The 27666-nt window shown below is 36.2% G+C and overlaps 1 protein-coding gene across 1 annotated transcript; it reads right to left on the reverse strand.

Moving 5' to 3' along the window:
- Positions 1-380: 380 nt before the first annotated feature.
- Positions 381-24787, reverse strand: ATP6V1B2 (ATPase H+ transporting V1 subunit B2). The gene is made up of 14 exons (XM_040490371.1): positions 24602-24787; positions 17993-18048; positions 12825-12923; positions 11740-11833; positions 11533-11610; positions 10940-11079; positions 10306-10407; positions 9859-9956; positions 9126-9249; positions 7381-7531; positions 5433-5515; positions 4109-4213; positions 2902-3031; positions 381-865 (listed from the first exon to the last, which is right to left on the reverse strand). Exons 1-14 carry the CDS (start codon positions 24735-24737, stop codon positions 726-728), a joined length of 1536 nt encoding a protein of 511 aa, XP_040346305.1. The 5' UTR covers positions 24738-24787; the 3' UTR covers positions 381-725.
- Positions 24788-27666: the final 2879 nt, after the last annotated feature.

Consider the following 27666-nt stretch of genomic DNA (forward strand, 5'->3'; position numbering starts at 1 on the left):
CAGGGAAACCCAGTAAGGATCATTAAGACAAGGCATCTCGCTACTATCAGACTGATGCCAGCTGTGCAAAAGCTGCAGGATTCTGTGTCACTCAGAGGGAGGGAGAACAGTAAAACACAGGATTCCCAACTCATATGGACTAAAGAGAAAAAGGAAACTCCTTTTCTAATCTAGTCATTAAGTAGGAAAAAGCAGGTGGACAGTTAAAACCATCTGCTTAGAGCAGCAGCACATACCTACGAGCACAGCAACAATCCAAAAACAAATACTCAGGGAAAAGGCTCTTGGCTCTTCAGACAGGAGGCTTCTTTTAGACCTGATCCTGGCCCTAACTTGGAGATCAAAGCGTTATAATTTCAGACAGTGATACTCTTGAGGGGGCTGAGAGATAAAGTAGAGGTGACCCAAATAATGAAGACATTATTAGGCAACTAACTGCACCACTATGTACAAACACACATCAGTAAGAAAAATTCACCTCCATCCCTGAAGCTACTTTAAAAAGAGCACTGATGACCTGGGTTTTCTCAACAGGGGATATTTTAAAGTCTGTTAGAAGTTTAAAACATTGCAACACTGGCACAGCATGTTACCTATTCTTTGTTTTTAATTACAGGGTAACAAGGCAAACTCCAACACAGAGATGGGGGATTAGGGAGTGCAAAAGGAATAAAGAAAACAGAACACTATTTCACAAGTGTATCGAGCCAGCGATAAAGTAGCAGCTAATGCTTTGCAGAGTCTCGAGGATAAAATTCACTCAGGGTGCTCTGAGGGATTCTCTTCAGCATTTCTTTGGGGAAGATTCGGAGCAGTTGCCAGCCAATGTCCAAAGTCTCATAGACAGTGCGGTTTTCATAAGGTCCTTAGAAAAAAATGAGATTGAATGAGTAACGGTAAACTACTTACCACTTATCAGTGTTATTCATTATTTATGCCACAGTAGGGCTGTGAGCATCGAGTATAAAAAAAAGAAAGAAAAAAAAAGAAAACAGAAACAAAGCAGTTAGGTCTCTTAAGACTGAAAGCAACCGAATGTGTAAATAAGGATACAGTTAAGTACCATCAGGAATCAGAGAAAAGGGAGAGAGGCCTGCAGGCCAGAGAGGGCAGTCTGGTGTGTGGGGGGACATCTTTTTGGATAACTGGGTAGGATCCTAAATACCTGGAGCAATGGAAACTAGACCCAGTATTCTGTCCAGAGATGACAAGAAAGGCACTTTTCTAGAAACAGAGGATGAATTTGAGGGAGGGTTGTACACACTGAGAAACCTTAAATGTCAACTAAATACCCTGAATAGGTCAGTCATTTTCAAAGTTGTTACTAATTATTTTAATAGCAGAATCACTCTTATCCTCAAATAAATTTCATTTCTTGCCTGAAGAATCAGAGTGGCTGAAATTCTGGGTTCATTTCTCTACTAAAAGAACTTCATTTTAATCTTTTTAAGGTATTATGATTCTGCATTAAAAAATTATCCACATTTTTTTGGGTTTAATGTTAATAAAAAATCCATCACATACATAGAAGAGTGCACGGGTCCTAAGTGTATAGCGTGATGCATTATTCCAAAGAAAACACATTTGTTGTAAGTACCACTGAGGTCAAATGTAGAGTATTAGCAGCATTAGCAGGTGGCAAAGGAGAGACCAATCAAAACAGCTTGAAAACCCTACATGTGCTATTTGATGAAAACCATTATCAATAATGGTTTTTTTACTAGAGGGACAATCAATAAAATTAGTAATAAATTTATTCTAGCAATGAGACGTAGAGAGTCAGGAAAAGTGATGAAAAAGCTAGCACTGATGACTAGGATGATGGGAAATGGGTATGGACTAGGCCTTAAGATGCAAAGTGTGGTCAGAGATCAGTAGCATCCACATTACCCAAGAAGTTGTCCAGATACAGAATCTCTAGCTCCATCCAGAACTACTGAATCAGAATGTCTAATTTAACAAGATCCCAGTTGATTCAAAAGTGTATTAAAATTTGAGAAACATTGGACTAATGTACTGTAATGGAAATGAAACCAGAATAGGATATCTTATTTATTGTTTATTTCCATTTATTTTGAAAGAACATGCACAAGCAGGGGAGGGGCAGAGAGAAAGGGAGAGAGAGAACTCCAAGCAGGCTCCGTGCTTAGGATATTTTAAATAAGAACACCACAAATTAATAAATATTTGGTCACTGGAGAATAAATGAATAAAGTGAAGGATAATGCCCACTGAGCTTGGGCTCAGTAAGACAATGCTCATGCAAGAGATAGATAAACTGAAAAGAGAACTGCTAGGCAGGTGTTCAGCAAAAAAACAAAAAACCCCAAAAAACTCTGGGTTCTGACCATGCTAAGCCTGAGGAGATGGCAGCATAAACAAAAGTATCCTAGTTGGTGATGTGGGATTAGAGCTTTAGAAAGAGGATGAGGATCCTACATAGCAATTTAGTCAACAGCATAAGAAAAAAGTTAAATCTAGAGGGAAAAAACAGCTCAGAAAGAACAGGAAGCTAAGCCTCTGAGAAGGAAGAGGAAGATAAGATATCAGAAAAGGAGATGAAAATAAGTGAATTAGAAAAGCCCCAAACCCCCAAAGCAAGAGGAGATCATTGCAGAGGGGCTAAGAGGAAGGAGAACCAGCAGTGGAGGCAGCAGAGCAGAAAGCCAGGTGAAAGAGAAGGAAAAATTCAGATGGGAGCTGAATGGATAATGGAGTTGAAGGCAAAGGGGAAGGAGCTTGAGGGCTAAGTGCACAAAGACATGATAGACAATTGGAAGAACCTCTTCTCTACTCAGAAGGAAAATCATGTAGAGACCAATGTAAATTGTCCAGACTGGGAAAGAAGTCTTCAAAACTATATATGAGGTTTTTATATTTGTGAGAAAACAGTCATCTTACCCTGAGCAATAAAGTTCTTCTCAAACTTCTGCAGAAATTCCAAGTAAAGAAGATCATCTGAGGTAAGGGCTTCTTCTCCAACTACGGCTTTCATGGCTTGTACATCCTTACCAATAGCATAACATGCATACTAAAGAGAAGAAACGCTTATATGAATAGGGATAAGATTTTATAAATGTTAACAGTAATCTGGGCTATATATTTAGGAGTATTTCTATACCTATCTTCATGTAAGAGACCACAGAAGGAATTTCACATTATTTACAAACATAATTCACACAAAGTTCATATGAAAGTGTAAGAAAAATTTTATTATAGTCTCACTGAGAAAGGAGTCTTCTGGCATGCAGTCCATAGGCACTACTAATATTCTCTAAAACATACACTTCCTCAACATTCAATGAGCTTACATTTTAATAGCATGTGAAGTCAGAACTCATACCACAAAGAAATCCATCTCAAAGTTCAGAAAAACTATTTGCGGTATGAGGTTTGCTTTTTTTTTTTAAAGTTCACTTATTTATTTTGAGAGAGAAAGTGTGATCAGAGGAAAGGAAGAGAGAGAGAAGTCCAAGCAGGCTCCATGCTGTCAGCGCAGAGCCCAATGTGGGGCCCGAACCCACAAACCATGAGATCATGACCTAAGCCAAAATCAAGAATCAGATGCTCAACTGGCTGAGTCACCCAGGTGCTCCTAGGCTTACCATTTCTACTTTAAGGTCAAAAGTATTTTTCTTTATGGTGCTTGGTGTACAATCTCATACAACTACAAAAACCACGGACTTCACAGAATACACAAAGCTGTATCCCTTAGTGTTCTGGTGATTGCTTAAGATCTTAAGAAATTACAGTATCATTCAGGAATACTCTAATTATTACTAAGGTTACTAATAATAACTGAAAATGGACTTATATTGTTGTTGTTGTTGTTGTTTTAATTTAGAACTATCTTGTATAGCATTAGACATGGGTATCAAGCATATGAGTTTTAAACTTGGCTATCAGCATCTGTCCTTAATGGGGGAAAAAAAAAGACTTGGTTCTAATGAATGATTATATATTCTACACATGCAACCTTTATTAAAGTTCTACTTGGATTGGGAGATAAGTACAGTGATATGGGAGAAAGACAAGAGGCGTAAGACAGCAAATGGACTAAGAAAGGTATTCGTTTCTTTAAACACCATCCTTAAGATGACATACATACCAGCTGGTTAGATACATCAGCATGATCCTTTCTGGTCATACCTTCTCCAATAGCAGACTTCATTAACCGTGATAAAGAGGGCAGCACATTAATAGGCGGGTAAATCTTGCACAGAACATGAGGAAAAAAAGTACATTTAAATACAAAATTCAAGATTTACTGGTAGTAAAGAAGGATTTTGAAACTCATTATTATCCCTTAAATTATATAAAACTGCATTATTTCTTTCCTAGTTAAGTTCTAATATCTTTTCCTAGCAAGAAAAGGAAGTGAGACTTTATGGCATAGTATTTTTTTGAGAATCAAACTCAAAATGAAACCTACAAAAAAAAGTACAAGAGCATATTGAAAAGCTAGAATTTTCAACATCTGCCTACAGTATCAAATGTAAATAGCCTTCTGAGCTCTATGTGATTCATATAATCACATATGAAATAAAAAGATTAACAGTAAGTAATTCCACCCAAAAGCTGGTATTAGAAGCCACATCTATTACAAAACCATCAATCTTTTTTTGATTATTCAGCCATTAAAAAAAAATCTTGCCATTTACAACATGGATGGGCCTTGAAGGGGTTATGCTAAGTGAAATAAGTCAGGCAGAAAAAGATAAATACTTTTATGTTCTCACTTATATGTGGAACCTAAAAAATCCAAACCCAAAAAACTGTGAGCTTACAGATATAGAAAGGAGACTGGTGGCTGCCTAAGATGGGCACTGGGTGAAGGGAGTCAAAAGGTACAAATTTCCAGTTATAAAACGAGTAAGTCATAAAGATGTAATCCAGAGCGTGGTGACTACAGTGTGTATAATACTGCATTGCATATTTGAAAGTAGCCAGGTGGGTGGATTTGAAAGTTCTCATCATAAAGAAAAAGTGTTTTGTAACTATATGTATTGATGGATGGTAACTGGATTTACTGTCATCACCTTGCAATACATATAAATATCAAGTCATTACTTGGCACACCTAAAACTAATAAAATGTACTATCACTGATACTGCAATAAAAAATAGAAAAAAATATTTTTTGTATTAATAATAAGACTGGTAGATTATGCTATTATGGAATAGAATACCCAAGAAAGTTCTTTGAGACCTCTGACTCCATTTTAAGAAAAGTGGAAACTTCATTCTTAGTATTGGCATTCTTGTCCACAATAGGATTTAAGTATACAGAAATGACAATTTTACAGCTGTATTATAAACAATTCAAGTTGACATTTTCTGACAAAATAATTCCTAAAAGCAAAGTCAAAGTCAGTAAAGAGAAACTGAAGAATAGATTTGTAAGATTTACAGCACTGCTCAAATGTCAAATACCTGTCTATTGTGCAGCTGTCTGTCCACGTAGATCTGTCCCTCTGTAATATATCCAGTCAAGTCAGGGATGGGGTGAGTGATATCTACCAGAGGAAAACATCTGACATTAAAGTGTCCATATCATATGAACAAACCCACAAGAAGTGAGAGTACATTACCTATAGCATTACATAAAATGGTGCTCTTTAGAATAATTTTCTGTGATAGAAAAGTTCTGTATCTGTGCTGTCCAATATGGTAGTCACCAGCCTAATGTGGCTATTGAGCACTTGAACTGTGGCTAATGTAAGCAAAAAACTTGATTTCAAATTTTACCTAATTTTAATTAACTTTAGAGTTTAAGCAGCCAAATGTAGCTAGAGGTTATCATATTGGTTGGCGTTAGAGTTGCAGCATAGTTAGACATGTATTGGGCATTTAAGGTCAATTAGCTACATTCAGAAAAAGTACCATGTCTCCTAGTTATTTCTCTCCAAAATATAAATAAAATTCCATTTTAAACACAAAGTTCCCTGGCAGAGGTTTACCAATTTAATATATACTGAGAGAACATGCTTCGTTCATAAGCTATTTCAAGTGGATACACACCATTTCAACACAGAAAGTATAGGAATGTTAGACAAGCAAACCACCACTATGCAGGCAGCACCAATAAAGTTCCACAAAGCAAGACGTTTTTAAGTTGGTTAAATGAATAAAGTAATTTTGTAGGTACTTTCTTGGAACAAGTATTTTCATGTGAGAGGCAGTATAGTGTGAATTATAAATTCAGACTGTCTGGGTTCTAAAGCTATCACTTCTTAACTTTAATAGGTTACTTTACCTCCCTATGCCTCAGAGTAGAACATTTACCTCAAAACTGCTATGAGGATCAAATGAGGTAATATTTATAAAACACTGAAAACAGTGCTTACAGTGAGTTATTACTGATTCTGAAAATACTTTGTAAAAGTGCTTTTTAAGCACGGAGGTAAGGACAAAAAGGCAGTAACAGAAGAGGACTACTGAATGGTTTCACTCCCGAGCATACACTCACACAGGCATTGCACTGTGTACTTTCACAAAATAAGAGTCCTTTTTTTAATATTTAAATTCTAGTTAGTTAACATATAGTGTGGTATTGGTTTCAGGAGTAGAATTTAGTGATTTATCACTTACATATAACACCCAGTGTTCATCCCAACAAGTGCCCTCCTTAATGTCCATCACCCATCTACTCTGTCCCCTCACCCACCCCCCTTCCATTAAGAGTCTCCTATGGTTTGCCTCCCCCTCTAAAACAGAGTCATTTTTAAGCAGCCTTTGGTGATCACTCTGTCTCTAAAGTCTTGTGGCATTTCTTATTTGTGCTCTTCATTTGGCACTTAAGCTACCTTACTAGTACACATACATAAAAAATATCCAACTAGATCAAGTAACTTATATTAAAGAGAGACTGAATTAAAAACACAAAAGGAATTCCTTATATCTAGATCTGTGTCCCCAATAATAGCAGTCACCCAGTAGTAATTTAATAAATGAAAATTGAAAATTTTAATTATAAAGAAAATTGTTTTTCTTCTTCCACAAAAGGATGATTATTATAGGCAGTTATCAAATGAAAAATTTTACTTAGATACAAATCACTAAACTCTTGAAGGATAAACTCTCAAAAGGATTTCAACTCCAAAACAAATGAACACAGGGGAAAAAGGCTAACCAAGAAACAAACTCTTAACTATAGAAAACAAACTGATGGTTATGGGAGGGGAGGTGGGGAGTGGGGGGAAATGGGTAAATTCTACACCTGAAAGTAACATTGCACTGTATGTTAACTAGCTGGAATTTAAATAAAAACTTTTGGGGGGGGGGGGGCAGAATTTCAACTCAAAAAGGTAAATGTTCTTCTGTCTTAGAATCAAGTCCTTACAGTGATTAGGTGTGCTATAATCCAAAGACCAAAACTTACCATCATTAGGCATGGTGAGAATAGGGATTTGAGTAATGGAGCCATTTCTACCTTCCACTCGACCAGCACGTTCATATATTGTGGCTAAATCGGTGTACATGTAACCTGGGAAACCTCTTCGACCAGGAACCTCTTCCCTGGCTGCTGAAACCTGACAGTAAGTCAAGAAGGAGAATATCACATACCAGAATATGAAAAGTAAGCTTAGTTAGAACATGTTTTCTTAAACATACCCAATTACAATGTGGGAAGTATCCTCTTTTAATTTTAAATAGTCTCTAGAAGATGACTTAAAAACCTAGCAACACAAGTTCAGATTATTCTGTAACAAAAATGTTGAAGGGGTGGGGGGGCAGAAGTTTTTCTTTTTTCTTTTGCTACAATCATATCACCATAATGCAAATCTTCAAATATGTTGCTAGAAAAAAATCTGCTTGTAATTCTATAAATCAAAGGAAGTTATTTTAAAACTAAGAGAACATTCTTAGTTCACAAGATTTATTTCATGCCACGGATCTTGCCATATTTATGTAAGCTAACTAATGCTGAAAAGGTCAAAAGAAAAGGAAATACATACCAGGGATCATTTGATGCAGCTTACATATTTAATTTAATCCTCATAACAATCCTGTGAGGAAGGTAATGCTGTTAACTCCAACTTACAGTTGGAATCAAGGGTTGGCTAAATAATTTCCCAAGATAACAGAGCCAGGAGTCCATTCATTACACAAAATAAGAATAGTTATAGTCTTTCCCTTAGAGACATGCACACTACAATATAGGCATATATATTAACCTACAACCACCAAGAATTCTAAAGTATTAAGCCCAACTTTTAGGTGTTACTTTGGCACCTCCAAAAGAGTGTGCTACAGTAGTGGTACTCAAAGCATGGTCTGCAGACCAGCTTTTATCAATGTGTAATGAGAGAACACAGAAAGTAGAATAAGTATTTAAAAAACTGATGGCAATCTGACATCTGTTGAATCTAGTAAAAGTAAAATTCCAGGCTTGTAAGTTTATACCTTCTTTAAAATTTGCTAATAACTCATTTTAACTGTACTTTTAAAAAGTACTGGTCTGTGATGGGTGGAAAAAAAAAAACTCCTATGCTGAAAAAGCACTGCAATAGAATGAGATATGGTGATGGATCATAGGGAGTTTTAAGAAGCTGGGTATTTATACAGCATGTCTCTTCAGAAGTCCTTTTTCCCTTTTTACATGTTTAAAAGAGTAACTTACTCAAAATTTCAGTAACTTGTATTAGAACAAACACCCCAAACTTCTGGGTGGTAACTACGAAAATCTTAACATTGTTCCTAAAAAAACACTGAGTTTTCTGAAGGAAAAAGTTCTAAAGAGGGTGCTATCAGAGTATGCTGTTTTATTTAAATACTAACATTATTAAGAATGAAATTCTGAAAAGGGTTAAAAATTGACAATCTGGACAAAGAACATCCTAGGAGAGTAAGTGAATAAACAACTTGCATCATTTGCTCTCTTTTAGAATCAAGTCTTAAATGCATGGAGCTGGTGACAGTATGATAACTAGGCTAATAATTTAAATCTTATCCTATAATAATTTCAACTCGGTTAACAAAAAAAAAGTTGTGTTTTCCTTTCCAATTAAGGTATTTTACTAATATATGAGTGATGAAGCTTAAAAAAAATGATTAAAGAAAAATAAAAACTTGTAAAGAGACAAGATAACTCTGAAAAATAATCCATTTTTAGAAAAAAGTTACCTCTCGAAGTGCTTCAGCATAAGAACTCATATCTGTTAGGATAACCAATACATGTTTTTCACATTGATAGGCCAGAAATTCGGCTGTGGTTAGAGCCAAGCGAGGAGTGATAATTCGCTCAATACTGAAATGGAACATTAAGTCCTTTGTTACTCAAATTAAAAGGCCAAAGACTAAACAACATGATTCTGGAAATAACAGTACAGTTTCCCTTCAAAGTTTTAAATAGATTGCAGAGGGTAAAGCAATTATTACTTTAAAAGTTCTTAAGTAAGCAGTTATTTTATATATTTTTATAGTAAGAATTACTTAATGCTACAAAGTTAGATCATTTTAGAAACGGGCCCCTAATTTCTCAGAACTACATTGTTCTTAAAACAGAGAGAGAGAAACAGGGAGGGAAGAAATAGGCAAGGGGCTAGGTTTCTCAAGTAAGAGGAAAAGATCATTTACTAGGTACTAGGTAATTTATATGTATTATCTCACTTAAAATGCACAACAGTATGAGACAAGTATTATTGGTCATATTTTATGAGAGAGACAACTGAACTTCAGAGCCAAGGTGATTAGCCCAAAGCCAATTAGCCAGCAAGAAGAGCTGAATTTAATTAAACACAGCTCTGCCATTCCTATCCCCATGTTGCTTTCACTGTAACGTTTTACTTCCATTGGCTTAGTAACATTTTTGATCTAAATCCTGAATGAGCAGAAAGAAATAGCTCTATTTACTTACGTTGGGTCATTAGCCAAGTTCAAAAAGAGGCAGACATTGTCCATTGAGCCATTTTCTTCAAAGTCAGATTTGAAGAACCGTGCAGTTTCCATGTTTACCTAAATAACAATGACTTCATCAGTGCAGGGAGAAGAAAAATTCTCAGTATTTATTTCTGATGAAGGCTAAGCTATGGATCTACACTGTTCCTTCTTTTAAAGTTTCAAGTACTCCCCAAAATTTCACAAAAGCCAACAGAGTAAAAACAGCCTGCTTTGGGCATAGAGAAAATTATTCTTAAATTTTGCAGTCAAGTGCTAAATTTTAATCCTGAGTTTACCCCAAAATGCCAAATTGCAACTTCTCTACCTAGAAATAAATCCAACAATGTATGTGTTCTTTCTGCACTGTTTTAATAACAAACAATTAATTTTATATGTCATATTAAAACAAAAAAATTATACTTACACCCATAGCAGCAAATACAATTGCAAAATTTTCCTCACTGTAGTCCACTACATCTTTGGATTTCTTTACTAAACCAGCCTGGCGACAGATTTGAGCTGCAATCTGATGACAAGTATAAACGAACTGAGTTGAAATCTAAAATTTTTACAACAAAATCGTTTTTATCCTAAACTTTTTGAAATTGGAATTATAAATGAAATGATGTTCTAAAGGACTTTACCCAAAAAAGTTTTTGTAACTTTTTGCAAAGATTTGTAAGAGTAAGCAAGATAAACCTCATGCATGAAAAGCACAATACTGTTGAAATGGGCAATGGGTACAAGTGAGTATTGCTGAAAACCCTTTATTTGGTTTCCTACTAACAGTGAAGCATTTGAAAATTCTCCCTTGTGATGAAGCGCCTGGGTAGCTCAGTTGGTTGAACGTTCGGTTCGGGTCATGATCTTATAGTTTGTAGGATCAAGCCCCGCATTGGGCTCTGCACTGACAGTGTGGCTAGATCCTGTTTGCGATTCTCTTTCTTCCCCTCTGCTGTTCCCCCCACTCACAATAACAAGCTCTCAAAATAAATAAAACATTAAAAAAAAAAAATCTCCCTTGTTAAATTTCACACAAAACAGATCCTAGTTCTCACCTCATTGTGTGGTAAGCCAGCAGCAGAGAAGATTGGAATTTTCTGCCCCCTAGCAATACTGTTCATGCCATCTATGGCTGAAATGCCAGTTTGAATCATCTCCTCTGGGTAGATTCGACACTGAGGATTGATAGGCTGGCCTAAAGTAGTTCCAAAAGATAACATTTAATACATTAAGACTATAGCCATATAAATAATTTCTTTCTACTCTTATGGAATCAGTTATTTTTAAAAATCTGAAATTGTTTAAGTAACTTTTCCATTAAGTAATATTTCCGGTCTTTTGTAGACACAAAATACATGGTAGCAGTACTCAAGTTCCTAAAACAAAATAAATAAGAGAGAAATCCTAATTTCAAAATCCTTTACATTTCAAAGCTATTTATATTTCAGATATACCCTAGTGATATTTTATAATCTTAAAATATTTTATATAAAATTTTAAGATTTCTAGAAAAAAATTAAATAATACAATTAATATGTACCACATTGTTTGTCTACTTAAACTATCAAAAAAAATCACTCTCTGACAAAGATATTATAAAATAGAGGCTATTTTCTTCAAAACACAGAAATCCATTTATTGCTCCTACCCATGATGTCAAGGAAGTCTTCAGCCAGTACAACAGGACCTCTATCGATAGGTTTTCCTGATCCATTGAATACCCTACCTGTAAAACAGTAACAAGACAGTACAGAGTGGACTATGACTCAAACAGTCATCATTTTTAAGAAAGACTCCATGGAAATATGTTTAAAAGAAAACAGATCTCTGCTCACAACGCATAGCATCCATTTACCAAGCATATCCTCGGACACTGGTGTTCGGAGAATATCCCCAGTAAACTCACAAGATGTTTTTTTGGCATCTATACCTGAAGTCCCTTCAAATACCTATTGAGAAAGAAAAAGTAATCAGAAGAGTAAAAGGGATTTAGATCATAAGTACTTAAATATTATTTTTGTCTGTTAAACAGCCTATATAAAGTAAAATACATCAATGCATACTATTTTCATAATAAAAAGAGAAATGTCCCTGGTGATGAACCAAACTGCCTACCTCTAAACCAAGGATTGTGCCTCTAGGCCAACTCCATCAAGCTAAGAATGTTGTTTACATTTTTAAAGTGTTTAAAAACAAAAAAAAGGAAAAGAAAGGAAAAGAATATGCATCACAGACCTTAGGTGGCCCCACAAAGCCTAAAAATTTACTATGTAGTCCTTTACAGAAATTTTGCTGATCCTTGCTCTATAGTACTTTTTAGAGGAACATGTTATTTGAGAAAACTGGCATTTCTCATAATTGGTAACATTAAAAGCTAGGTATTATACAAGAAAATGAAACAAACTCAGATCTTGTTTTGGTTTCATCCCATAAGCTATAAATTCTGTCTTTTCATCTTTCTCTTTCCATGTGATTATCTGCTTTGTTTTATTAAAAAAAAAAAAAAAGGGGGGGGGCGCCTGGGTGGCGCAGTCGGTTAAGCGTCCGACTTCAGCCAGGTCACGATCTCACGGTCCGTGAGTTCGAGCCCCGCGTCGGGCTCTGGGCTGATGGCTCAGAGCCTGGAGCCTGTTTCCGATTCTGTGTCTCCCTCTCTCTCTGCCCCTCCCCCGTTCATGCTATGTCTCTCTCTGTCCCAAAAATAAATAAAAACGTTGAAAAAAAAAAGGAAAAAAAAATTAAAAAAAAAAAAGCCATTTATCAGTGGAGCTATTGGGCTAGAATGAATATAGATGCTGACATTTGGCAAGACAACAAGAAAAAATTTTTTCTACCAATAGCCAGTAATCAAGATATACTTACTCAATAACTGCTAGAAAAGACAAGAAGTGTCACCTAATGTTTTTGTTCAACTGGCCAGGTTTTGAAAATGATGCTTACCTGAACCACTGCTTTGGAACCACTAACTTCTAGAACTTGCCCACTTCTCTTCGTGCCATCCGGTAATGTCAAGTGGACAATCTCAGCGTATCTGGGAAACTGTATAAGAAAAAATAAAAGATCAATAACCAACTTTTAAAAGCTCCCCAAATTCCTCTGTATGCTCTATCTCCATCATAGCATGTATGCATGTAAAATCTCCCCCAAAGGTATATACTGAGAGTTTATAACATCGTCAGGTAGTTTACATTCTTTAAACACTTAGCACCTGGTACATATACTGATAAACACAACATAAGGTACAGAGAAAGGTCTTAAATCCATAAAAACGCAGCAATTAAATTTTTCTTCTCTGTGTATATGTCTTAAACTTTGAAACTAAAGAAAGGCACAAAACTTACAAATGACCACATTCCCAGTACTCAGAACTGACGTTTATTTCTGGGTTGTGTGTGTACTCACCCTTATACTTTGTGGGGAGGGGATAAAAATGTCAACTGAAAATAAGAAGATAAATGTTCCCCCTCAAACTCTCCTAACCAAGTATGTATGCCTCTTCCGTTTTTAATATTTTATTTTTTTTTAAGTTAATTTATTTTTGAGAGATAGAAAGAATGCATGCATGAGTAGGGGGCACAGAGAGAGGGAGAGAGACAATCCCAAGCAGGCTCCGCATTGTCAGCATAGAGCCACAGAGCCTGCTGAAGGACTCCAACTCATGAACTGAGATCATAACCTGAGCCAAAACGAAGAGTCAGATGCTTAACCAACTGAGTCACCCAGGCACCCCCCACCACTTTTAATATTTTAAAATGCAGATTTCCCAGAAATATATTTTAGTGTTTTATTTACATAAATGGCAACATATTATATATATCATCCTGAAGCTTTTCTTTTTCTTCACTTGATCTTATGTTTTAGATCTGTCATGGTAATACTTACCTCTTTTATCAACACAATCTATTGCAAAGTGCATCGCTCCCTGTGTGATGTGAAGGAAAACATCTCTCCATTAAACAATGGTGCATCACTGATTTTAAAACACTCTTTTAAAAATTTTATTTATTTTAATGTTTTTATTTTTGAGAGAGAAGAGAGAGCACATGCGAGTGGGGGGACAGAGAGAGAGAGGGAGGCAGAGGATCTGAAGCGAGCTCTGTGCTGAGAGCAGAGCCTGATGTGGGGCTTGAACTCACAACCCATGAGATTATGACCTGAGCCCAACTTAGACACTTAACTGACTGAGCCACACAGTCACCTGGGGATGCTAACATGTGAATAAATGGGCATCCCAAAATTAATGTTAAAACAAAACAAATGTAGTTAAAATCAAATGACACCACATTTTATTCAAGGTTATTCCAAATTTACACTATTACAAATATGCTACAAGAGCATTCTTGCATGCAGCTCCTCATGCAAGTGGGTTTTCCATAAGGTATTTGGTTACCAAGTGATGGGCTAGAGGCTGTGCCCATTTTCTCTAAATTTTCATACTACTCTACAAAGGAACTGTATTTTTTTAAGATCTCCCTAGCAGTATACAAAGCTATCTTTTCCCTATATTTGTGCCAATCTTTTATTATTTGAACTTTAATTTTTGCCATTTTAATGAAGTAAAAAATAGCATCTTTTCAATATGTATTTTCCAGATTCTCCTAATATAGAACAGCTTTTCATTTCCATTGACAATTAAGACTTCATTACCTATGATTGGCTTATATCTCTTCTTCACTTTTCAAATGGATCTGTTTTTTCTTTCTCTTATAGGTACTGGATATTAATCCTTCTGTAAGTATGTGGTTCTACTGTTTCTTGTCTTTTAATTTTCTTTATGGTATCATATCAAAACTTTTTATGTAAGAAAATGACTTGTCTTCCTTTATGTTGGTGCCTTTTGTGTCTGGTTTAGGAAAGAAAACCATCTAATCTAAGTCGCACAAATAGTCTTCAATTTTGTCTTCTAGTAAATTTTTCAGGTTTAGGCTAACTTTAATCCAATTGCCTTTGTGGTATCCATTTTTTTTCTCATTTTTATTCTTTTTTCATATAGAAAGCCAATTACCCCCAAAATATTTACGCAGCACAAAATGTCCCCCAGTGACTTGCAATGCTGCTTTTATCATTTACCAAGTCACAATCTGCACTGTGACAAGAGTTGGTTTGAGGGAGCTTAATTTTGCTCCACTGATGACAATTGCTTATGCCTGCACCAAATCTTTATTTGTAATTACTCTCTCTCTGATTCTGTTGCCTGAGAAGAATCAGTATCTTGCCTATTCTGAGTCTTTTCATTAATGAACATGGAATCTCCACTTATTTTAAGTCTTCCTTTTTGTCTTCCAACAAAGTTTTAAGGTTTTCTGTAAATAAGGAGTTCTGCCACATACAACACTCCTGATTTCTATAGACTGATTCTTGTATCCAGCAACTCTGTGTTACACCATTGTTTCTAGTAGTTTGCCTACTGAATGACTTGGGTTTTAGTTAATGGTATTACCAAGAAATAATGACACCTGTGCCTTTCCCCTAATACCTTTATACTCTTCTTTCTTTTAGCCACAGCACTGGTCAGGTTCCAAGTACAAAGATAGATAATGGTGGTGACAACCAGGCATCCTCAGCTTTTTCCTGATTTAAATGGGAATGTTATTCGAGTCTCTCCTTAAGTATGTTGTTTGCTGTAGGTTATGGTAAATATCCTTTAAGAGGTTAAAACCTTTTGTTTTTGTAGAAATGAGTAACTTTATCACCTTTTCTTTATTAATTTAGAGGAGCACAAGCACTTTCTAGTTTAATCCATAAATGAGCGGAATTAAGCTAAATGACTGATATATTTCCTAACATTAAATTATCTTTGTATTAATGGGACAAACTCTACTTTGTCACAATTCTATTGATTTTTTACATACTCATTTTTGCTAATCTCCAATACATGACTATTAAAAATTTTGGAATCCGTATTTATAAGCGAGGATAGCTGTCTTTTTTTCTTTTCCACTACTACCCTTTGTCTGCTATGGAAACCAAAGATGTGCCAATTTCATAAAATGAATTGAGCAGTCTCCATCTTCTTCTTTTCTGACACAATTTGCATAAAATTATCTGTTCCTTAACCTTTAAATTCTAAAAGCTACTCTAAATGTGGTGTTATAAAGCCATTTCTACAACTACATATATTCACCAGTTTTTCCTCAGCTGGAGCAAACATCAATGAAACTTTTTGATCACTCTTTTTAATTTTTTTTTTCAACATTTTTTATTTATTTTTTTGGGACAGAGAGAGACAGAGCATGAACGGGGGAGGGGCAGAGAGAGAGGGAGACACAGAATCGGAAACAGGCTCCAGGCTCCGAGCCATCAGCCCAGAGCCTGACGCGGGGCTCGAACTCACGGACTGCGAGATCGTGACCTGGCTGAAGTCGGACGCTTAACCGACTGCGCCACCCAGGCGCCCCGACTTTTTGATCACTCTTAAAATTACTTCCTGAAAGATATTTTCTAAAGTCCTTCTCAGGGCACCTGGGTGGCTCAGTCACTTAAGCATCTGACTCAATTTCGACTCAGGTCCTATCTCACAGTTCGTGAGATCGAATCCCAAGTCAGGCTCTATGCTGACAGTGGAGTCTCCTTGGGATTTTCTCTCTCCATCTGTCTCTGCCTCTCCTCAGCTTGTGTACGTACATGTGCTCTCTCAAAATAAATACACTTAAAAATAAAAATCCTTTTTGTTACTGACTCTTATAGCATCCCACACTTAGCCTTCATAGCAATACTAACTACATATTTATATATATATATATGTATTATATTTGCTTCTCCACTACATGATGCTCCACGGGGGAGGGCCCATTGTTCACTATCATATCTTCTGTTCTGAGCTCAGCGCTTAACATAATTGAAATGTGAATATTTTTAATTGTTTTCAATAACATATTTATAATGAGTCAAAAATGTTATCTAACATAGAAAAAAAAGGAGAAATAAAGGATTAAAAAGAAAAAAAGAAAGCATCCAATCTTTTCCTCAAAAATAAAAGTGTAGGCTCCACTTCACAAAATATTAATGGGCACCTGCCTACACCCTGCACAAACTGAGTGCAATAAATTAAGGCTTTATATCAAATTGCAGACTAGCATGAGACTGTGGCCAGAAGATGCATTTGTTATGCTTAATCTTAAGGTTAAAATTTGTAAAGGAACCTTGTTATGCATAAAAATATACTCTTAGTGATAAAGCTGAAGAGACAATGCACTTTGCCCTTTCTTTGAGGAAACGTTTTTCGATTTATTTTCTGCTTCCAGAGAGGTCACATGTCAAACATATTTCCACCATTACTTCTCCCAACAAACTAATAATTGTGTGCTTCTCCCCTAATCCACCCCAACACCAACCAATGCAGAATTATTGTTCTAGAGAGTATACTATATAAATTATTTTCTTGGAAAATATTTTGATCATAGAGCTCAGGTAGCAGGCTTTCCCCAGGATATTCAATTACAGTCTATATCCTATGCCTCTTTTTCTATAATAACAGTAATAGTGTTTTTAATTCTTAAGCATAGGTGTAGCTAAATAACCAATATGTAACCAAAGATCCTTACAACAGACTAAGTAAAAACCGTTCTTTAGAGTTTCAGTCACTGCTGAGATAACCTGTTCTTGTTTATTATTACTTGAAAACCAGTGTCAGGCCCTCAAAGATAAAAGTAACTTTGTTTATTCACTCAAAGACCTTAAAATTTAGTAAAGAAGACAAATACTATTAACAAATAAGTATAACACATGGCAGTCTATGACAACAGCCAAAAGATATCACATAGCTAATAATAATCTATAGGTTATAAAACACATTCATAGATTACTGTTGTTTTTCCTCAATAAACCTATGAGGTAGGATTGACACCGCTCCCCAATTTTCTTTCTTCTTTTTTTTTTTAATTTTGCAAATGAGGAATTCTAGGCCATAAACAGAATCCACAGTAGATCCACTACTGGAATCCAATATTCTGTCTTTTGATTTTAAAACTAGTCTCCTAGATAGCACTGACATTCAGACCAAAGAATGGCTTAAAAACAGTAACACAAAATTTAAAGTGTGCTGAACAGGACTTAATGCCATGTCTTTAATTACATAAATGTTTAAATGATAATCATAGTGGTATTACCTTAACATGATCTAAGATCACTAGTGGACCATTGACTCCTGATACTGTCTTGTACGCTGGAAAGAAACACAGAAGAGTCAGCTTTAGTCAAAGAGGACAACAACCTACAATTGTCTTTGTAGTATTACCAAAAAGCTACTCTCTCTACTGCACCTATTATAATATGGAGCAGTGAAATAGTTAAAAACTTTTCATTGAATTTGTGAAATATGCCTGTGCCTGTACAACTTTTCATAATCCATCCTCATCCAACCAAAAACATTTTGTGTTCTTACTGTAAGTCACTTTATTTTATGGACCCAGGACACAAAAACAAAGATGGCATAGAGGGGCAGAGCTCTTTCACAAGTTCCCAGTTTTATATGGAGAAGGGGGGAGAGTTAAGGGCTATAACAGACATAGAGGGTTTGTGGGAGCACAGGAAAAACCTAGCAGTAGTTCTTACTTCAAAGAGAAAAGATAATGCTTTAAATAAGAGGTGACACTTAGCAAAGTAGATAAGGAAGGGAAAGGAAGGCTTCAACAACTTTAAACACAAATGACAAAACTCACAAAGGAAATCTGAGAAAATGTAATCTGTGAGGTAAAAAGCCATAATTAAATGATGTCATAAAAATTACAGGGAAAAGAACTTTAGGAAGTGGGGAGTAGACAATGGAAGAGGTCAAATAAGACCTTTTTTTGTTTTTTTTTTTCTTAGAAAAAGTAAAATGTTACTGTCAGTTTAGAGGCTTGTATTTTTCCACTGCAAATTATTCTCTAGGAATAAACTACCAGCCAATAAGGTACTACCCAAATCCTTCATTTCAGAAAGGAGCCAGCTATCCTACACCGACAAACATGTCAAATGTAACGCTATTTAGGTATAAAACAGAACACTCAGGAGACAGTAATTCTAATCTCAGAATTAACTAAATTTCATAATCAGAACAGCTGAAAAAATGAAATAAATGAAGAAAACTTAATACAAGGCTTTAAATACATTTTAAGAAATTGTCATCTGAGAATTTTTCATTTGCTTCATTTCTTGTGAGGTCTTGGGATAGAGATTTTTGGCACAAATATAGACTTCCAAGAATGAGGAAACCATTTAATATAACTAGTCTGTCCACTCAAGGGGCTTAAAAACTTGAAAACAATTTCTTCAACCAGAAAGCAAGCACCCTGGGACAAATGCTGGAAGCAGGAAAGCACTATCAGGGGCATTTGTCTTTCATGCTCATAGGACATTTAAACCTGATACCAGATATTTGCTTGAATATCTGTAATTGTAATTATCTCAACAGAGGGCCCCAAATGACTTTTTTAACCTTGGATAATAAAAACCAAGTCACAAATTTAAAAAGCTAAGTTACTTGAATGGATGGTAATGTAAAACAATTAATCCAATTCTCTTTAAATTACAGAAACAGAAAAAAACAGAGGCTTTTTATCAAAATCCTCCCCACTATATGAAAATAATCTGATACTCTTAAAAATAATTCCTACTCCTAAAAAAAATTAATTTTTCTCATTTTGAGTGAATTTGAACATTCAGTTTTTCAATGACTTTCTAAAACTGCTATGTAGAAATGCAAAGGGAGCTACATCTGAAACATGTTTTCCTAGAACACAGCTTTTAAAAATATAGGAACAACACATTTTCAAAACCTTCACTTAGTCAGGGATAAGAGGAGGGTGTCAGCTGGTGGGGTGGGGGTGAGGATCTAGTTTTGAGATTTATAGGCAACTATGTTTTAACTTTATTTTTTTAATGTTTATTTTAGAGAGAGAGAGAGAGAGAGAGCGAGCGAGCAAGTGAGCACACAAGCAGGGCAGGGGCAGAGAGTCGGAGACACAGAATCCAAAGCAGGCTCCAGGCTCCGTGCTGTCAGTGCAGAGCTCCAACGCAAGGCTAGAACCCACCAACTGTGAGATCATGACCTGAGCCAAAGTCAGAAAGAAGCTTAACTAACTGGGCCATCCAGGTGCTCATAGAGGCAACTGTTTTGAATAAAATGTAACCAACAAAATTCTTCAGATTCTGAAAATTCTCTCTACTTTTTCATCAAGATTGGCATCTTCTCTGAACTTTTAGCCTCCGCAACCAGATCCTTCAGAATCTCACGTTTAAATTCAAGCTCATTTCAAATTATGAAGTTTTGCCAGTCACAAGCAAAAGCCTGACCAAGAAAAAGAAACACTAGTCATTGTTTTTGCTGGAAACAATGAATCAAGTTGACTTCTATTACAGAAAATTCTATTTCATCAAAAGCAGTCTCTAAATTTGCAACAATGTACATACTTTAAAAAGTCTATAAATAACCATTCAAATTAATTGTTTAATACCAACACCACCAATATACAGTTAATAAGTAATTGTCAGGAATTCTCAATCTCCATTAACAGATCAGAGTTAACTAATATTATTCCAAGTTTTAGAAGAGAAAAAGGACTCTCAGATAAGTAGTCAAGTAACTTGACAAGGATCTGAACTTTTTTTTTTTTTTTTAAGTTTATTTAGTTTGAGAGAGGGGGAGAGAGAGAGATTGAATCCTAAGCAGGCTCTGTGCCAACAGTTCAGAGCTCGAACCCAGGATCCCTGAGATCATGAGCTGAAACGAAATCAAGAGTTGGATTCTTAACCGACTGAGCCACCCAGGTGCCCCAAGAATCTGAACTTATATATAGCCTGGACCCAGAGCCACTTGTTCTTTTAACTCTGTACTGCAGCTCAAATTCCAAAACTGAACTGGTTGTTTTCCGTGGTCTGGTACACTCTTGTAATTATTAGTAAGACTTAAGTAGCTATACCACTCAAAACAATTTCACAAGTCTGCAACTTTAGCTATGAAAAAGTAAGTTATTGTTGCTATTTAATGCACTGGACAATACTTCTCTTGTGTCTAAATTTTGTCACTACTGCTACACAGTCTTTCTACAATGGCATATAGCCACTGGCAGAGTGGGAGAATCTAATGGAGATGCTTACTTCTTTCCCCTCACTGGAAAGCTTAAAAAATGCAAGGAGACTACTTCAGATACAAATCAGAGCTTAAGCAACATCTCGATTTAAATTAAACTGACATATACAAACCGAACAAATAAAAGCTATAACCCAAACTAAATAAAAATATTACCAAACTTTACATTTAGAGAGTGTTTCACACTATACAGTGTGTCGTCAGAGAAGTTACCTCATTTCAGATTCACAAAATGCTGGGAGATCAGCAAGGCTGATAAAGCCACTCTACACTTAAACTAAGGCTCTGACAAATTTGTTACTAAATGTAAGAACTGGACTTAGAATTGGATTTTTGGTTTGTTTGGCTTTTTCTCCCCCTAATTCTAAGGTTGGTATTCTATGACCCTGTATTTCTTAACTTAGTCTCCTATATAATTTAATAAATATAGAGGTGACACAGTTCCTAGCATTTTGACTACAAACAGGTACTGTAAGACAGTTTATATATACCAACTATAGCTCTTTTCCATAATAAAACTATTTTAAAAAAATACAAGCAGAGAAAATGATACCAAACACTACTTTTTACCTCTCAACAGTGTTTACCCAGCCTTCCTCACAATTACTATTAACAGCCCAAAGCAGAGAGAAAAGTTTAGAGTAAGGCTGCCAAAGACATTAAGCTGCTCTATGAAAAGTCAAAACCTATTCACAAATTATATAAACGTTTGTATTTACCAAAATAATGACCACTCTTCTTATGAAAATTCCCAGATGAGTAAGTTGAGTCTGCAGGGGATATTCAGAACTTTGGACAACATAGATACATGTTTACATTACATGTTGAACACATTACATCTTTGATCCTTAACTATCAAGCAAGTACTATCAAGTAATATTTATGGAGTATATTTTAAAATCTAAATTTACAAAGGTTTTAAGAAGCACTTATTTTGTCAGATGACATCCTCTTCCTCCTGCAGGATACGATATTGTTCAACACTAGTAACGCCACTTAATGATTGTGAAATTTTCAGAGAAAATTAGACAGTCATTGCATAATACCAGATCCAGTGCTCTAGCCTCCACCTTATTAGCAAAACAAAAACCCCAAGCAATCATCTTCAATTATGCAAGAATAGTAGAGACCCACACCCTGACAGGTGGGTACTGAGAGGTTCTAAAAAAAGGCAAACTGATAATTCCTTTACTTGACTTTTCACTGAGGCTAACTCTGCTCTATGAAATAGGAAACATAAGGTTAGTTCTGAGGCTAACTCTGCACTATGAAATAAGAAACTTAAGGTTAGCTCTGATCTAAGTAAGGTCTTAAGAACAACAGAGATCATCTAATTCAAAATGTTCAATATATAAAAGTTCTATATGTATTACTGAATTTTGCTCACAATTTAAAAGAAAATTAAGTTTTCTTTCCTTGTGATTAGAAATTCAACTAAAATGCTCATGATTACTTCAAGGCTGTATATCTCATTTTCCATTTCTCATTTACAGACCCATAATTGTGATGCTGTTTTAAAACAGGATCGAATTTTTACAGTGGAACTGCCAAATTAGTTCCACTCCTTTATTCAAAAAGCACACATTAAATTACTATAATAACATATCACCTAAGGTGGTATAATCAATCTTTAGAAAAATTAAGAAGTTAATCAATATTTATTCAGAAGCAATTAAAACTGTGGGACTAGAATCAAGAATATGGCAATATAAGAAAAGGATGATATTCAAATATAGTTAACTGTTAGCCTAAATTCAGTATCATTTATGCTTTTCAGAATAACCCAGACACAGAAGGGCAACTCAAATAAGTGTCCCAACTCCCTACTCTGATTCCACCCACAGTAAGAATCTCCTAAATTATTAAAACAAGGGGTTTAAATGCAGGTTATCAAACAATTACAAGACACCTTCTATGTGTCAAGCACCTTGCTACAATGAGGACACAAAAAGGATTCCTGAGGTTCAGTTTTAAGCATTATATTGTAACAATTTTGTCAGGAGGCATCTCCTCTGGAGTTCTTTTGCTGCTGGCTAAGCACACAAAGAATAGTGAAAAACCACACTCCTCTCTTAAGGATTAACAACCATGTTTTAAACAATTTTATTATTTCAGTTGATACTCTCTGAATTAACACTGAAAGAAAGATTATATGGAAACTATTGCACCCTTATAATCTTTTCCTACAAGTCACTAATGTTTACCTGCTCTACCCAGAAAAGCAAAGCATGCAAATGCAATTCATAAAATAAAATGTGTAATTGTTGGGTATAAATTTATTGTCAAAATCTATATAAGAATGCAATATCTGTCAATTTCTTGAAACATTCATTTATATAAACCTCCAACAGGCATTTTCTAATTCAGATAATTCAATGTAAAAAGCACATTTTAGTAAACCATGGAATCAACTGTGTTTTCCCTCTTCCTCTCACTGCAGTGCTGTCATATGACCTAGTGATAGATCAGGATAGGATTAGTCAGACTGGAGAGCCCTAGACTGGAACCCTTCATTTGAAAATTTTTTTAACCAATGAGCCGCCCACAAACAGGCATTCTGGCAATTAACCAGTGCAAATATTGTCTCACCACCTGGGGAAACATCAGGTGCTTCCCCAGGTTTTAAAAAGAGTCAATTTCCAGGGCTGATCCCTAATTCCTAAGGAAGCTGTGAAGACATCTGATGCTACACAACTGTACTGTTTAGTAATAAAAATAAATAAATAAACATTTCTTTTGGTAGTCCACTTAAAACATGGTTTATTAAGGCAGGTTTTTTTTTTTTTTTACAGTCACAACAACACTTAAACATGCATATGTATGATATGCTTTGCACACAGACTATATAATACGGGCAAAGCTGCTTGGCTTCCCCAGGATATCCTTGCACTCAATCGTGTTAGGTTTAACTCATCAGTAAATGAAGAGACAATGGTAGAAAAGGGCCCAGAGAAAATTAAGAAACGGAATTTTAATTCCTGCTCTGCCAATCATTTAAGCGTTTAAAGTCTGGAAGTCGTGTACTACCCAGACTGTAAGCTTCACACTGTAAAATGAGAGCGTTAGACTAGATGACCTGCAGAATACTTTTCAGCTGTAGCATTCTCTGATCTCAAGGTGTCCTCCCGTGGAGCAGCCCTTCCACAAAACATCTCCCTCTGGCTGTGAGCCTGACCTCCATCAAGTAAAGGCCAGACCACGTCAGCGATGGCATTACAGAGTCTCCCTAGGCAGGAACTCCAGACTACCCCTAAAGGTCTATACCAGAGGGAGGAGAGGGTACATATCCAAATGATATGGGGCGGGGGCAGCTGAAGACTGAAGTCACAAGAAGCGGCCTTGCCTCAGAGACAGGAAGCAAGTGCCTGATAAAGCTCCAGTCTAGGGAAGTTGGAGAGGGCGGGGCAAAAGCCTGGAGCCCACCACCCCCAGGAAAAAGTTCCTGGCGGTTCTCTTGCCCTTGGCCTACCTATGTTACGAAAACGTTAGGTACACTCATATCTCCTTCTAAGAACAGACTTTTGGGTCAGTGTAGGGGCGGTGAGAGAGGGAAAAATAAATCCCCCCTCCCCCGCTAAGCAGGTGAATGAGAGCACGGACTGGGTAAGGAGCAAAAACAAGATTCGTCTTGTTCTCTGATACTCACTGAGGCGAGGCTGGGAAAGGTAGTTCCGGCTAACTGCCAGCGCTTGCTCCCGGGATCCCACCACCGGCCCGCTGGTGGGCATGGGTAGCTCGGGTGCGGCCCCGTTCACGATTCCCCGCATCGCCCGCAGCGCCATCTTGTCTCCTCCGTCCCGACTGGCCCCGCAGCTGCCCAGCGCAGGCGCAGATATAGCAAGGGCGGACGGTGTGCCTGGCTCCGCCCACGCGCGCTGCGGCGCCGGGGCCTCGCCCCGGCCTCGCCCCGGCCTCGCCCCGCCCGCTAAGCCGCCTGCTTCGTAGCTCACCGCCCGCAGACTCGTGACTCCGGCTCCGTGTGGGCGGGTGTGAGTCCGCCTACCAGCGAGAGGAGCTGACCAGCGTGCTGTGAGGGAAGGCGCCGGGCCAGGGAGAGGGAAGGAGAAGCGGAAGTGGGTCCCAGAAAGAAAGGCTAGATTTAAGAGAGAAGAAATGAACACGAAAGGGATCCACATGAAGGGAAGGAGGGGGAAGAAAGGCGAGCATGTACAAGAAAAGGTCACCCATTTTCATGACACTGAGGAAAACTCAAGTTCTGAAAAAGCACTTTGAAAAACGGAAAAGATATTAAACCTATTCCGTGATTAACATAGGGCACTATGTGCCATTATTTATTGCACTTTACTGTCTTCCTGTCCGATTTATTCCCTCATGTATCTATTTAAAAAAAACATTTGGTGGAATGTTTAGGGTGGTGATAGCAGTGTAAGACACGTGTAACATATTCCAGTACTATTTCAGAAATAGAAGGTCACCTGACTCAGTTGGTTAAAAGTTAGACTTTGGCTTGGGTCATGATCTCACAACTCCTGAGTTCCAGTCCTGTGTCTAGCTCTGTGCTGAGACCTCAGAGCCTGGAGCCTGCTTTGAATTTTGTGTCTCCCTCTCTCTCTCTCTCCGCCCCCCACCCCCACCCCCATCTCTCTCTCAAAAATCAGTAAACATTTTTTAAAAATTAAAAGATAGAACTGATACAAGAACGACTAGCTAGTTGTGGGAGGTGACCGTCCAGGCTTAGGGTCTGAGCGATTGAATTGATTGTGGTGCTGTTTATAGTGCAGAGAATAGAGAAGAAAGTGTGGAACTTTGCAGATGGTGGTGAAGGAAAAGATAAAAGCTAATTGGGGATCTGTTTAGTTGTTTCCAGTGGAATATTCTGAATGAGATTTCTATTGAATTGTATAGGTAAATATCCCACAAGAATATATACAGGCTGAATTGAGATAAAAATTTGTGGCATCACCATGTAGGTAATATGGAAATAAAAGAAGTAAGTCAGTGTGTGTACTGTGGGGAAATGCTAAAGACCAACTTTAAGGGTTCACTAAGATTAGGGGATGAACAAACAAAGAATATCTTGCAATCAAATTTGGAATGATATTAGAGTTGGAGAAAACATAAAGCACATGTCTTAGAAGGAAAAGGAAGAGAAAATCTTTAGGAAGGATTATTGTATAATACCAAAAACTGAAGAGAAGGCAAAGGATAGAAGTACTACAAATATACATTGTATGTAGCCTCTAGAAAACCATTGTGATATAATGAGAGATAGATACTTAACAGAGAACAATAAACTTTTTCACATATGTGAAAATTTTAGAGTTTGAACTACATACCTGATCATATATTACAAATTAAGTGAACATTACTTGGTTATTTAGTCTATTTTAGGTGAATCTCATTTCCATGCCTTTGGTATAAATACCCACAGCTCTTTCGAACTATAACACTGAAGCAAGCATTCCTTAATTTTGAGTGAGATTGAGTATCATTGTATGTCTTAATAATTAAAGAAAAGAAAGGGAAAACAATATGAGACACCATTTTGTTTTAATTTGTGAGAATGACAGCAATTTTGAACTAATGTCCAAAGTTGGTAAGAGCATAAGGAAACAAGAATTTTCATATTCTATTGCTAAAAGCATAATTGGTATGATATCTAGAAAAGCAATTTGGTGGTGTCAGACTCATCTATTTATCTTTCTGTATATCTATCTATCATCTATCTATCTCAGTATATGTGATAAATATTTTAAATTGCATATATACATCATGTATATTATTATATGATATGTAATCTATATTGATCTATATGCATGTACATGGATATATACAGACATATTCATTGAAACATTTTGAAATAGGAAAAATCTAGAAATAATCTAGATGCCCATTCCTAAATTACAGCCTACCCAGCCAAAGGTATTCCTTAACCTTTGAAGAATTCAGTATAGCCTTAAGTGTTAAGAAATCCTTCAAAATAAATTATACGATTTTTAAAAGCAATTACCAAATGGTAGGTAGAGTAGATTAATTTGTATACATTTTAAGTATACAAATATATAGTATTTTAAGTATATATGTATATATTTATATAAGTATAGATGTATGTATATATGCATATATCTCCATATATATGCATAAATACATATATAAATGTATGCACATATATGTGAGAAAATTCTACTTTTTTTTAAAATTTTTTTTAATGTTGATTTATTCTTGAAAGAGTGAGAGAGAGAGACGGAGCACGAGCGGGGAAGGTACAGAGAGAGAGGGAGACACAGAATCTGAAGCAGGCTCCAGGCTCCAAGCTGTCAGCACAGAGCCCGACGCGGGGCTCAAACTCACAGGCTGTGAGATCATGACCTGAGCCGAAGTCAGACGCTTAACCGACTGAGACACCCAGGCACCCCAAGAAAATTCTACTTTTAATTTAATAATCTTTCTGTGTGATTTCAATCCTTTATTAGGTGTTTGCACTGATTTTTTTTTTTCAAAATACAATGTATGACAGCTTCTTTTTTTAATAAAAATTACAATTAGGTCTTCTCATGCTAATTTTTCACAATAGTAGGTATGTTTCAAATATGAATATCAGACTATTAGCTATTGCCATACCTGTTTTTCTTGTTTTCTAAAATTTATTTTCAATCAAACAAGTAATACAGTAATTTATTCTTGTTTCATGTTTTTTCCTGTTTTGGTTTTTTAATGTGCACAATACAAATATGTCAAAAGTTCCTCTTG

Source organism: Herpailurus yagouaroundi, unplaced genomic scaffold (assembly GCF_014898765.1).
Source record: "Herpailurus yagouaroundi ecotype Mexico unplaced genomic scaffold, PumYag 181, whole genome shotgun sequence".
Taxonomy (NCBI): Eukaryota; Metazoa; Chordata; class Mammalia; order Carnivora; family Felidae; genus Herpailurus; species Herpailurus yagouaroundi.

Excerpts from the sequence above, each read along its gene's own strand:
- ATP6V1B2 (XM_040490371.1), bottom strand. The coding sequence starts at position 24,737 with ATGGCGCTGCGGGCGATGCGGGGAATCGTGAACGGGGCCGCACCCGAG. Across the intron at positions 5,516-7,380 it reads TCTCACCATGCCTAATGATG|ATATCACTCACCCCATCCCT; the intron begins GTAAGTTTTGGT and ends TTCCTCTGGTAG. Across the intron at positions 4,214-5,432 it reads GACAGCTGCACAATAGACAG|ATTTACCCGCCTATTAATGT; the intron begins GTATTTGACATT and ends GTTCTGTGCAAG.